Source organism: Belonocnema kinseyi, chromosome 3, assembly GCF_010883055.1.
Source record: "Belonocnema kinseyi isolate 2016_QV_RU_SX_M_011 chromosome 3, B_treatae_v1, whole genome shotgun sequence".
Taxonomy (NCBI): Eukaryota; Metazoa; Arthropoda; class Insecta; order Hymenoptera; family Cynipidae; genus Belonocnema; species Belonocnema kinseyi.
This window is the reverse complement of record NC_046659.1, coordinates 121,552,893-121,566,422: the sequence shown is the minus strand read 5'-3', so window position 1 is coordinate 121,566,422 and position 13,530 is coordinate 121,552,893. Positions and strand designations below refer to the sequence as shown.

The window sequence follows — 13,530 nt, the reverse complement described above, 5'->3', positions numbered from 1 at the left end:
TTTTATTAATTTATAATTTTAGATAAAAATATAATTAAGATATTTCCCCTCCAACGAAAATATTTTGATATATAAAAAAAAACAATTTTTCCTGAATATGTTTAAAATAAAATTAATTTCATTGGTAAAAATATTGTTTTGCATCGAATTGAATTTGTAAATCTTGTTTTTTATTTAATTGTGAGCCTTAAAGAAATCAAAAATAATTTTAATGTATTTGATGATCTTAAAAAAATTTTTAATTTGTTTCCAATTCCATGGATTTCGCTGTTTTCAAAAAAGTGCGTACAATTTAATAAAACTAATTATAAATAATTATGCTTTATTTCGTTTTATAACTGTAAAAACTGCATACCTCAAAAATTTCAAAAATTCCAGTTGTAAAATTAAATTTCACAAGAATTGTCGTGTCAAGAATAAGATCTATAAATTTTTTTATATGGTTTTAGAATAAAAACAATATCACTGATGAGCTCCTTTTAAATAACAAAAACATTGCTTATAATAAAAATAAAATTGAACTTACAAAAAACATTCACGTATTTACTATGCATTATTTATTATCATTTTTAATTTATTAACATGGCTTCTTATTACTTGATTTTGTTTTTAATTCACCCATTTTGAAAACATTGGTAAAAAGTGACAGAAAAAATAAATTACCGAAACTATTGTAAAAATAATTATTTTTCGTAATTTTTACACTTTTTTCATTAAAAGTTATGTTTTTCTTTCATAAGACATGAATGAAAATATCATTTCAATTCTTAAAATCATAGAAAACTTTTTTCCAGAGACCTGATTTTTGACACGAAAGGTTATTGAAAAAAGAAAGAAAAAACAAATTTCATATTGAAAGGATTCAAAAATAAAAAGGCTTAATTTTAAAAGCTTAAACAAATTCCGTGAATAATTGAAAACCTTAAATTTTAATTCATAAAACATTCATTCTTTCATAATTTAAGCAAAATGTAAATTTTGGGATATTTAAAATGAAAATTTCAAAATCTGAAAGCAAAATTTGGCAATTTTCAACTAATAATAATTTTTAATAATAATTTTTCTTGAGATTCTTGAGAACATTTTAAATGATTTATTTTTTGAAATTATTTTTAAGAGAAGATTAAAAAAGATTTAGAGCAAATTTTTTAGTTATACAGAATTGAAAAAATTACGAAAAATTGAAATTATTTAGAAAGATAATTAGAAGTTTTACAACAATTGCAAAAATAATTTTAAAAGATTACAACAGATTTATGATGATTTCCTAAAATTTCAAAACAGAAAATACAAAGTTTGAAGAAAAAAATTAGCAATCTTTTAAGACAAAAAAATTATCGAAAAAATTTGTCTATTGTAGAGAATAACGAATTTTTCTTATGATTCTTGAGAAAATTTTAAATTTTAAATTTAAAAGTTAAAAAGATTTTAATAAATTTAAAACCAGCTATAGATTTTTAAAGATGACGAAGAAAAAATTTATAAACTTTTTAAAGAGTTTGAAAGGTTTAAAAAATATATTTTTCAAAATTTGTTAGATTCCACGGAAATCTTTTTATTATTTTGATATTAATAAAAATAAATGTAAAGAGAATATTTAAAAAGATTTTAAACCACCTTAAAATATTTCAATAAATGAAGAAAAAGAATCTGCAAAATTTCGAAGCAACTTCTTCAAATTTGCAGTATTTTAACAAACTTTAGGAATTTTAAAATCTATTTAGAAGTTACGACAAAATCGAAAATTATTTTAAATTTAAAGATTTCAAAAATTTTTTAACAAAATGTGGATTTTTGTGGAAACTTTGGAAAAATATATTTTTAGCGGATATTAAAAATTTGTTCTTAACATTTCAAAATATTATCAAAATTGATAATAAAGAATCTCAAAGATTTCAAGAGATACTTTTTTTTGCAGAACTTTTAAAAATTTGTATTAAAAAAATTCGAATTCTCTCAACAAATATTAAGAGGTTTAGAAATAATTTAAATTTTTGAAAGATTTCACCAAAATAAAAAATAAAAATATTGAATTTTTTAAAGTAAATTTTTAGACTTTTAAGGACCCTAAAAGATTTCGAGATAATAAATCAATTTTCCTAATAGTCCTGGGAAAATTTTAAATTATGTTTAATTTTTTTTTAATAATTTTGAAAGTAAAGTTAAAAACATTTAAAAAGATTTCTAAAAATGGGAGAAGTGCAAATTCCAAACAAAAAGAAAATATTCGGAATAGAAAAATGCCGAAAGCATAAAATTGCCCACAATTTAAAATTCTGAAATTGGAAAATGCCGCATTAATGAAACTCCTGGCAGTTTAAATATTACCGAATTTTAAAATTCCCGAATCTAAACAATGAAAAAACCATTTTGTAATAAGAATTTTTGTAAGAAAATTATTTTGTAATGTCGAAAAAAAAATCTGAAAAATTTGAAGCCAATTTTTTTTAAGTTTAAAAGATTATTAACAATTTTAGAAATATTTCGACTGAGTTAAAAATATATTAAGGAATTTTTTGAGCGATTGAAAATATTGTAAAACTTTGAAAAATTTTCGAATATTTGTTAATTTCTTGTAAACTTCTAAACATCCTAAATATCTTTTAAACGCCTTAACAATTTCTTCAATTTTTCTAAAATCATGTAAAATAACAAAATTGTCTTTAAAATTATCTAGCATTTTCTCAAGAATCTTAGGAATATTAAATTTATATAACCCTTAGGAACAATCCGATAAAACTTTTCTAAAATTCAATTTAGGCTCGAATTTACTGAAAAGCTTTAACAAATAATTATTTAAAACTTTTATTTTGAATTCAAAATTATTTCCCCCCTGATTAATGAGGCTAGTGATTTTAAATTGCAAATCACGTTAAAGAATATTATAAAGGAGATTTCTTGAAAATTCGTCAATAAAATAATTATAGATGAAAGATCGATTATCGCAATCACCTCTATCGCCATAATGAGAGAACAATCGATCCAGGAAGGCTTCGTCGCTGCCTCCAGGACAAACAGTTTCCTCGTCCAAAAGCCACAAAATTCCCTTTCTTTCCATCTGCCTACTACTGCTCAAATCGCTTTGGCTTGTTCTGAGCATAGTTGCACTTTGGGAAGATCCCCGGTCTAATAAAGAGACCAGACCTTGAGGAGAACCAAGATGATCATCGCAATCATCTTCATAATCAACATCAATGCCCTCTTGTACGTATCTAAAAATTAAAAGAAAATTCTCAAATACAATGCAAATCATTCAACCCTTAAAGTGCATTATGGGTGACGGATACCCCAAGCAATTTTCTAACTCTTATAAATCATACTTAATTCGAAAAAATTGAGTAAGTGTCGCCATCTCGTTTTAGTTTGAGACATTAACTGTAAGTTAAGTCGTTTATTACTGCGTTAAGCGTCAGTCTACTAGCAGCAGCTGCTGAAAGTGGAGGTAAAAAAATCGTGGGGTCGTAACACCCAGTGTGTACTCACTGCTTAAAAAAGTAATTTTAGAGAAAATTTTTTTTTGAAATTTTATTGATCTTTGTTTACTTTCTAATGTAAGTATATCACATTAGGTGAAATAATTCTTTTTTTCGATAATTGTTTTAGTATTTTTAAAGTGTTACTAGTCAAAGCTCCTCAACTTTTATAATAATAAATCGATTTAAAAGCGAAAGATCTGATTCATCATTTTATCATAAAATTGACTTTTCAACTGTGCGAATAAATATATTTTTTGAAAGGACCCATATTGCAATATATTGTTTTATGAAACTACACTATTTCAAAAGTATAGTCATAAATTTTCAGGTTAAAATAATTAAAATTGCATGAGTTATGAATTTTTACGTAAAAAACCAATTTTTTCACTTTCTTCAATAGTTTTTTTTAACAAACTTAAAATAAATAAATGGCTATAAAATCAACTCTACTTTATGAAAAATACCTTAAACTATATCGGATAATTTTATTGTGACGAAATATTCAATAGGGGTTAAACAATACATGATTGAATACGCTGGGGTATATAACACCCACGATGCACTTTACCGTGATTTTTACCATGTATGCACTTTGAGGGTTACAGGATATTTATTTCAAATCTTGCGTGAATATCCGGGTATCCATCCAAATTGGATAGTTTTTTGTTTTGTTTAAAATACATGTTTTCGGTTTGAAAATGCAACTGATTTCTCGAAAATTCGTCTTTTTGGCTTAAAAATTGGAACATTTGAAAAATCCTGAAAAATAAAATTTCCGGATATTAAAATTCCCGAATTGGAAAATTCCTGAAGAATAAAATTTCGGTGCGGTTTATAATATTACCGAATTGGGAAATTTTCGTATAATTCGACAATTTTACAGTGTCAAGAATGTTATTTTTCGGAATTTTTTAGTCGTTCCTAAAAATTGAACATATAAATGAGAAAAAAAATGACTTTCATGGTTCAAAATTCGCCTTTTTAGTTTCAAAATTTATCATTTTTTGAGCTAATCTGTTGAAAATTCATCATTTTTGGTTGAATTCAACTGTGATTGATTCCAAAGTAAAATCTGTTTTGGTTGAAATGACATCAACTATTATATATAATTTTGTATGAATATTTTTGAAATTGTCGGAATCTTTGCAAAATCATTGAACTCTTTTTGAAATATGCGAAATGTTTTTGAAATATTTGATAATACTCATGAAATTCTTTAAATATGGGCGAAATATTTCAAATATTTGTGAAATTATTGAAATTCTTCTATACCTATTATTTATTTATTAATAATCATTAATAATCAATTATTTAAACAAAAATTATTTTTAATTTTTAAAGATTTTAAAATTAGATATTACTTAAATTTAAAATAACAATAATTTTAGAAACTTTAAACATCAAAAATATGTTTCTATACAAATATTTTATAACTGCATTTTAATAAATGAATATAATTTATAAGAAAACATTATTATTAAAATTATTATTTGGAAATTTTCCAATGCGTGAATTTTATATTTCGGATATTTTCCAATTCTATAATTTTGTTATTGATTTTTTGGTATTTTTTAGTTGTCCCTAATAGTTGAACATATTAGTGAACAAAAATTTCTTTCTTGGTTAAATTCAACTGTTATTAATTCCAAATTAAAATTTGTTTTGGTTGAAATAATATTATTAACTATTATATTTTTCGTTCAGAATTTATCTATTTTGGTGTAAAATTTAAATATTTAGTTGTAAAAAAACTTTTTTGTTGAAAAATCATATTTTCAGTTCGAAAATTTAACTTTTTCACTTAAAAATTCAACAATTTCGTGAACATTTTTCTTCTGTCTTGGTTAAAATTTTCGGCTTTTTAGTTTCAAAAGTTACCACTTTTGGTAAAAAAACTCTCAATTTATCATGGTAGAAATTTCAACTATTTTGATAGGAATAAAAAACAATATTGGCTATTATAAATTTAATTTAGAACTCATCTACTTTGGTTGAAAATTCATTTACTTGATTAATAATTTAACTAATTTAATAGAAAGTTCTACTAGTAGCTATGGTTTGAAGAGCAAACACTTTTGTTGAAAAGTATTGTTTTTGGATTTTAAGTTTATCTCTTTTGATAAAAAAATTTCTGTAGAAGGTTCAGATATTTTTTGAAAAATTCGTTTTTTCGGATGGAAATTTTAACTACTTGGTTTGAAAGTTTAACTAATTTCTTAAAAATTCAGTTTTTTGGTTACAGACTCATAATTTTAGTTGAAAATTCATACCTTTGGGTAGAAAATTAACTTTTTTGTTGGCATTTTTAACTCTTTTGTTCAAAATTCACCTCTTCGGTATAAAAATTCAATTATTTAGTTAAAAGTTTATTTATTTTGTTTAAAATTTAACTATTTTGGTAGAAAGTGTGATTACTTAGTTTTAAAGAAATTTTTTTTTAAATATACATCCTTTTGGCTTGAAAATTCAACTTCATTTCTTCCGGTAGAAAATTTCCTGTTTTTTGAGTTAAAATACAACTTTAATGTTCAAAGATGTGTCTGCAAAATCTGTTTTTTTTTTTTATAAATTCAACTCTTCTATTGAAAATTCATCTCTGTAGTTGAGATTGCAAATATTTTTTTAGAAAATTTGACTACTTGCTTGAATATCAAGTTTTATTTTTTGAAAATGTAACTCTTTTGCTGTAAATTTTTTTTTAATGTTAGAAAATTCGTCAGCTTTTTTGCTTAATAATACAACTTTTTGGTTGAAAAATGTGATTGAAAATTCTTTCCAGATTTGAAATTCAACTATTTTCTTAAAAAGTCATCTACTATTTTGTTAAAAATTCAATATTTTCACTTGAAATGTTATGGATTAAAAGCGTTTCAAATTGAATCATTAAAAAGTGTTTTTTTTTTTTTGTAATTTTAATGGTCTCAAAAATTGTCCAAATTTGTTGACGGAGTTTTTATAGATTATTCTTTTAAAATTCGATGTGCACACAAGGGTTAATAAAAACTTTTTAAAAGGAAATTCTACCTATCTTTGGGAGCAACTAAAGTCGTATGATGGAAAAGAAGCTGCAAACGTTCCTGCAGATAATTATGACACAAATCTTCGAAAGTCGCTCCAGTTTGTCGACCACACGATGCTGGATTTTGAAATCCTGGGGCATCACAAAGCAGAAGAGAAGCCACTGTGTGAACTGGAGATGATATCGACCTGTAAAAGCAGAAAATACATTTTGTAAATACAGATTTAAAACTTATCTTTAATTAAATTAATTTAGTTCAGCTTACGAAATCTTTGGGAATTCATTGAAATATTTGTCGAATATATTTAATATTTATGAAATATTTTGAAATATTTGTGAAATTATTGAAATCTTTGCGAAATATTTCAAAGATTTTATCCAATTTTTGAAACGATTAAAATCTTTGTGAAATCTTTTAAATATATCCGAAATCTTTATGAAATATTTGAACTCTTTAGTGAAATATTTGAAAATCTTTGCGAAATATTTAAAATATTTTATAAATATTTGATAATATTTTTTAAATGATTAAAATCTTTGAAAAATCATTGAAATTTTTGTGAAATCTTTAGGAAATCATGGAAAATGATTTTTCATTTTGCAACATTATTTTAACATAATACTTAAAAATATTATAAGAGATTGCTAGAATTATCAAAAAAAGATCATGGAAGATTTTAAGGATTTAAAAAAAAATTTGCAGGATTTTCTAACAATTGTGCGAAAAATTAAATATTTGAAATCTTTAGGAAATCATTGAAATCTGTAAAAAATATTTCTAAACACGTAAACTTTAAAATCTTTGTGATATCTTTGGGAAATCCTTGCAATCTTCGTGAAATATTTTATAAATATTTAATAATATTTTTAATGAAAAAAATCTTTTGAAAATCTTTGTGAAATCTTTTAAATCTATGCGAAATATTTGTGAGATCTTTAAGAAATTATTAAAAAGGATTTTTCATTTTGCTAAATTATTTTAAAAGAATACTTAAAAAGAATATAAGAGATTTCCAGAATTAACAAAAAAGACCCTGAAAGATTTTGAGGATTAAAAAAAAATTCAGGATTTTCTAAAAATTGTGAAAAAAACTCTATTAATTTAAAAATATTTTTAGAAATTCTAAACAAAAAATTTCACAAACTTCGTTTAAATCAGTTGACATCATATTGAGTTTTAAATTAATTTGGAATCTTTTAAAAATTTCAAAATAATTTGGAAATATCTGTGAATTTATTGAAATCTTTGAAAAATCATCGAAGTCTATGAAAGCTTTTTAATCAGTACGAAATCTTTGTGAAATATTTCAAAGATTTTATCAAATTTTTCAAACAATTAAAATCTTTGTAGAATCTATTAAATATATCCAAAATCTTTATGAAATATTTGAAATCTTTAGGAAATCATTTAAATCTGTATAAAATATTTTTTAAAACGTTAAACTTTAAAATCTTTGTGAAATCTTTGGGAAATCCTTTCAATCTTTGTGAAATATTTGGAAATCTGTGCGAAATATTTCAAATATTTCACAAACATTTGATAATATTTTTTAAATGATTATAATTTTTGCTAAATCTTTGAAATCTTTTTGAAATTTTTAGGAAATTATTCACAAGGATTTTTCATTTTACAAAATTATTTTAACAGAATACGTAAAAATATTATAAGAGATTTCCAGAATTATCAAAAAATACCCTGGAAGATGTTAAGGATTGAAAAAAAAATTTTTCAGGATTTTCTAAAAATTGTGGAAAAAATTCTATTCCTTTTTTAATATTTTTAGAAATACTGAAAAAATGTCCACATACTTCGTTTAAGTTACTTGAGATCATATTAAAATTTAAATTAATTTTGAATCTTCTTAAAATTTCAAAATAATTTGGAAATATTTGTGAAATTATTGAAATGTTTGAAAAATCATTGAAGTCCGTGAATTATTTGTAATCAATCCGAAATCTTTGCGATATATTTCAAATATTTTATAAAAATTATGAAACGATTAAAATCTTTGTGAAATCTTTTAAATCTATCCGAAATCTTTAGGAAATCATTGAAATCTGTATAAAATATTTTTAAAAACGAAACCTTTAAAATCTTTCTGATATCTTTTTAAAATCTTTGAAAATTTTGTGAAATCTTTTTAATTTATCGGAAATACTTAAATCTTCGTGAAATCTTTAGGAAATCGTTGAAAATGATTTTTCATTTTGCGTAAATTATTTTAACAGAATACTTGAAAAGATTATAAGAGATTTCCAGAATTACCAAAAAAGACCATGGAAGATTTGAAGGATTTTAAAAAAATGTGCAGGATTTTTTTTAAATTGTGGAAAAAATTCTATTCATTTTTAAATATTTTTAGAAATTCTAAAAAAAAAATTTCACAAACTTCGTTTAAATTTTGTTGACATTATGTTAAGTTTTAAATTAATTTTGAAGCTTTTTAAAACTTCTAAATATCTCTTAAAATTACTCAAATTTCTTTCTACAAATAATAAATGATTAATTATTATTTCTACATAAAAATTGAAACATTTCGTTTGCAAATCAAACATTTTTTAAATAGAACAATACAAATTTTAACGTTAAAAGTTTAAACGCTTTTCGAATCTTTGTTAAATAATAAAGGTCATTGTGAAATCTTTGCAAAATATTTAGAATATTTGATAATATTTGTAAAATTATTTAAATCTTTTTTAAATCATTAGGAAATCATCGGAATTCTTGAAATCTATCCGAAAATCTTTTAAATTTGGAAATCATTGCAGTTTTGTCCAATCTTTGCAAAAAAATATTTAAAATATTTTATTTGTAAAATTATTTAAATCTTTGTAAAATCTTTCATAAATCATTGAAATCTTTTTAATCTGTGTGAAATAATTAAAGTCTTTGTGAAATCTTTAAAAAATCATTGATATGTTTTGAAAACTTTGGAAATACTTATGAAATATTAAGTTTCAAATTGTTTGCTTTTAAATATTTGACTAAATATTAAATAATTATTCTTTTTCTTATTTAAAAAATTTCAAATTAAATGGGTGAAAAAGTGAATCATTTAGACTGAAACCATATTTTTAATTTAATAAAAGTCTTTAATTTCGAATATATTACTATTAAGTTATTTTTAAGTTGCAAATAGTTTATGAAGTTTCAATCGCATCTTTTCATTTTTTTTAATAACAAAGACTTTCGAATTGAAACAGTAACTATCTGGAAATTCTTAAATCCATTTAAAAAATTATTTATTCATTTATTTTTATTTACAGTTTGAATAACCCATTGTAAACTGAATGATATCATAATTGAAAAAAATATCAATTCAACTAATTATTTTAAAAAGTGTTAAACTCGAACTTGAACAGATTTTCCCGGTCCAGCGGTATTTTTGTAACCTTTGGGAAATCATTCTAAGCATTGTGAAATCTTTCTGAAATCTTTAAGAAATATTTTTCAAATATTTGGTAATATTTGTGAAAATTCTGAGAAATCATTGATGTCTCTATAAAAGATTTTTAATCCATACAAAATCTTTGCGAAGTATTTAAGATCTTTGTGAAATATTCGATATCTTTGGGAAATAATTAAAGTCTTTGTAAAATCTTTTAAATCTATCCGAAATCGTTGCGAAATATATTGAAAAACTGTGAAATCCTAGAGGACTCATGGAAATATTTGTAAAATCTTTGACAATATGATTCTTATACTTGCACTTATAATTTATTCTCCTGCCTCCACCTACAAAAAAAAGGCCCGCCGCAGATTTTGAATATAGCAATAATTTCGTTCAAAACCACCTACAGGTCACAAATTTTAACCAAGTCAAGCAAAATCCAGCCAGAATTATTTGTAATTCAATTACAAAGAGACTCAAGAAGCGAAAATTTCAAAAATAATTTGTTTAACCATTGTTTTAAAACAAAATATGGCGAAATCAAATTTTTTAAAAACTTAATTGTGTAACCCTTTCGTGAATGTAAGATTTCGGCTCATGAACTAGATAAACTATATAGAATTTAAGGAGTTTGAGGCTTAGCTAGAGTTCTGAGCCGGTTATATTACTTTGGGAACGGTAACTAGAATGAGAATTTATTTTAATTAATAGAAAATTGAACTTTTTCGTGAACTTTTCGGATGAAAATTCAACTCTTTTTATTAAAGTTTGTCTTTTTTATTTTAAAGTTTACCTTCCTTTGGAGAAATAAAATCTTTTTTTGATAAGAATGCAACTGTTTCGTTAGAAATTAAGTTATTATACTATTTTTTCCTTATACACTTTTTCTTTTACAAAAATTCAATTTTTGATGTTACTGAGTTAACTGAAATCTTTTTTGGCTGAAAACTCAACTTTTGTTGCAATAAAAAATTCTTTTGCTTTGAGATAAATTTCATATTTTTTTATAAAAACGCAACTATTTGCTAGATGAATTCAACAATTTTGTTAAAAAGTCATCCTTTTTGGTTAAAATTTCGTCTTTTTGGATTAAAAATTGAATTTTTTGGGTAGAAAATTATTTGTTGTTAAAAAATTTTATAATTTGATCGTGAAAACTCTACTAAAATCTTTTTCAACAGAATATTCAACTATTTTTTGGAAAATTGATCTTTTTGACTTTAAACTTCATCTGTTATAGACAAAATTTTATTTTTTGTATGAAAAAATACAACGTTTTGGTTCAAATTTGTTCTTCTTTGCTTGATAATTTAACTAATTTGTTTAAAACGCTTAGTTGAATCGCTTTGTTAATAAATCACTTTTTTTTAAAAAGATTTACATTTTAAGTTGAAAAGTTATCTCGTTGGTCAAAAGTTTAATTATCTTGTTATAAATAATTCATTTTTAATTGAAAATTCAACTACTTGGGTCAGAATTAAGCTACATTGTGATTTTTTTTTTGAAGGCTTATGTCGGGTAGAAAATATACCTGTTTAGTGGAAAATATTTCTTTTTTGTTGTTTAGAATTAATTTTTTAACAGAAAATGGAACTTCTCCATTTTTAAGATTCATATTTTTTAGTAACAAATTCGTGTTTTTTTTGTTTGTAAAAAATTATTTTTTAATTTGAAATTTCCTTTTTTTACGTAAAAATGCATCAGTTTCGTGTAGAATTAATTTTTTATTTAAAAATTGCATTTTCGTAAAGAATATTTGTCTTTTAGTTTGAAGGTTCAATAATATAGATAAAATTTTATTTATTTATTGAGAGAAAAATCTTCATTTGTTGGAAATTCGTCTTTTTGTTTAAAAATTCTTTTCTTTTGTTGTATAAATATAAACTATGAGACTTTTTTATTGACAATTTGTCTTTTTAGGTTGAATATTCAACTATTGTGTTAAAAATTCAATTATTTTGTTGAAAATTCCAGTATTTTGTTAAAGAGGTATCTTTTAGAGTAGAAAACACTTTTTTTTTGTTTAAAATAAATTAATACTTTTGAAAATTTTCAATTATATGAAACACTGTAATTCCTGAATATGTCTGAGCTAGAAAATAATGTATATTCAACCGCTGATATAACCTGAACAATAAAAATATTGTTAAAAATCATAAATTCTCTTAAATTCTTTTAAACTCTCCTAAATTCTGTCATATTATCGGGAATTCAAAAACTTTAGGTATAGCTGATTTTAAATTTGCCATTAGTTTTACGAAATAAAGTTGTTTCAACAATTTGTTTAACTAAATGATTGCTAATTTTAATTTTTTAGCAAAATTTAAGTTTTTAACGTCTATAAGAAAATGAATAATAATACAAATACAACATATGTTTTGTAAAAAAACATTGTTGGAACAAATGATTTTTTCTAGATTAATTCTTTATTTGCAACAAATTGTATTTTTAAATAATAACTATTATTAAATCTCATTGTATGTAAACAAATGTCTTTAAATTTTATGTTATTTTGCCTGATTTTTTGCAATATATTGCAAATTTAGCAATAATTGTTCAAACTATTTGTTTAAACAAATTTGGCTTCGTGAGTCTCTTTGAAATTCATTTGCAAACATTTCTGGCTCAGTTTTGTTTGATTTCGTTTTGAATATTCCGTGTCCAATGTCCGCCACTTCTGGACTCGAAACTTACTTGTTGATCAAAGCAGCGACGCAGTGAAACACTTCAGAATAAAGCCCAACAAGAAGTCCCTCGAGAGCATCGAGTCCCGTCACATCTTTGCTTTGATCTGTGGGACTGGGGGTTCTTAAATTAGGCCTAGGAGTGTTTGGAGTGCCTCCTCCACCACTACAAGAAAAGACAACTCTGCTCAGCTCTTCCACCGAAGTCCCCAGCAAGGTGGCCGCTCTCTCGGCACACTCAACTCTCGCAAACTGCCAGCGACTTTGAGAACTGGTGCCAGCCTTGACAGCGCCTGCACAGCTCAGATGATAAATCCCGGCCAGAACGAGCCAAATGGCCCTCTCGTCGGCCTCGGAAACCCCCAGAATTTTCAGGGCAGCGATGATACGATTGAATTCCACCATCGCTCGTTGCTTGTCCTCATGCTTCTGAAGAGGCGTGATGAAGGGATTATTTTCCGCCACCAAATTCGTCAAGTTGAGCTCCTTTCGCAGAGCGCCTTCCGCCCCAGCAAGAAGCCGGTAAACAGCGTGAAAAGTCGGATCGCCATTTCCTCGTCGGCCAATTCTCGACTTTTCGAGGAGCAGGACTTGTAGCGAGGCAGAGGCTACTTGTCCCGACTGATCAAAGTCGAGGCTGAAGATCTGGGTGAATCTGGTAGCGTTTGAGTTCATGTGGGTTCGACTGTTGCCAAACGCCTCGAGAACTGTGAAGAGGGCGTTGAGCTTCTCGATTGTGAGAATCTGCAAATGGGGAAAGAAGAATTTCATTTTTGAAAAGGGTTGGAAAACGATTGAAACTCTGGATATCTTTCCATTTTTTCTTGCTTTTTTATAATAAAAGTCTTTGTGAAATTTTTTTAATCTATCCGAAATATTTGCAAAATATATAAAATACTTGATCATATTTGTGAAATGATTAAATCTTTAGGAAATCTTTTAAATTTACCCGAAATTTT

General features: G+C 24.6%; 1 protein-coding gene across 1 annotated transcript in view; it reads right to left on the bottom strand.

The window, feature by feature from the left end:
- The window catches only part of LOC117170011 (unconventional myosin-XVIIIa), a 399,533-nt gene that overhangs the window by 178,354 nt on the left and 207,649 nt on the right, over window positions 1-13,530 (bottom strand). The window contains exons 8-10 of the mRNA XM_033356525.1: window positions 12,582-13,315; window positions 6,501-6,683; window positions 2,953-3,212 (exon numbers count right to left, since the gene is read on the bottom strand). Of these exons, the coding sequence (XP_033212416.1) occupies window positions 2,953-3,212; window positions 6,501-6,683; window positions 12,582-13,315 (1,177 nt within the window). The remainder of the gene's footprint in view (window positions 1-2,952; window positions 3,213-6,500; window positions 6,684-12,581; window positions 13,316-13,530) is intronic.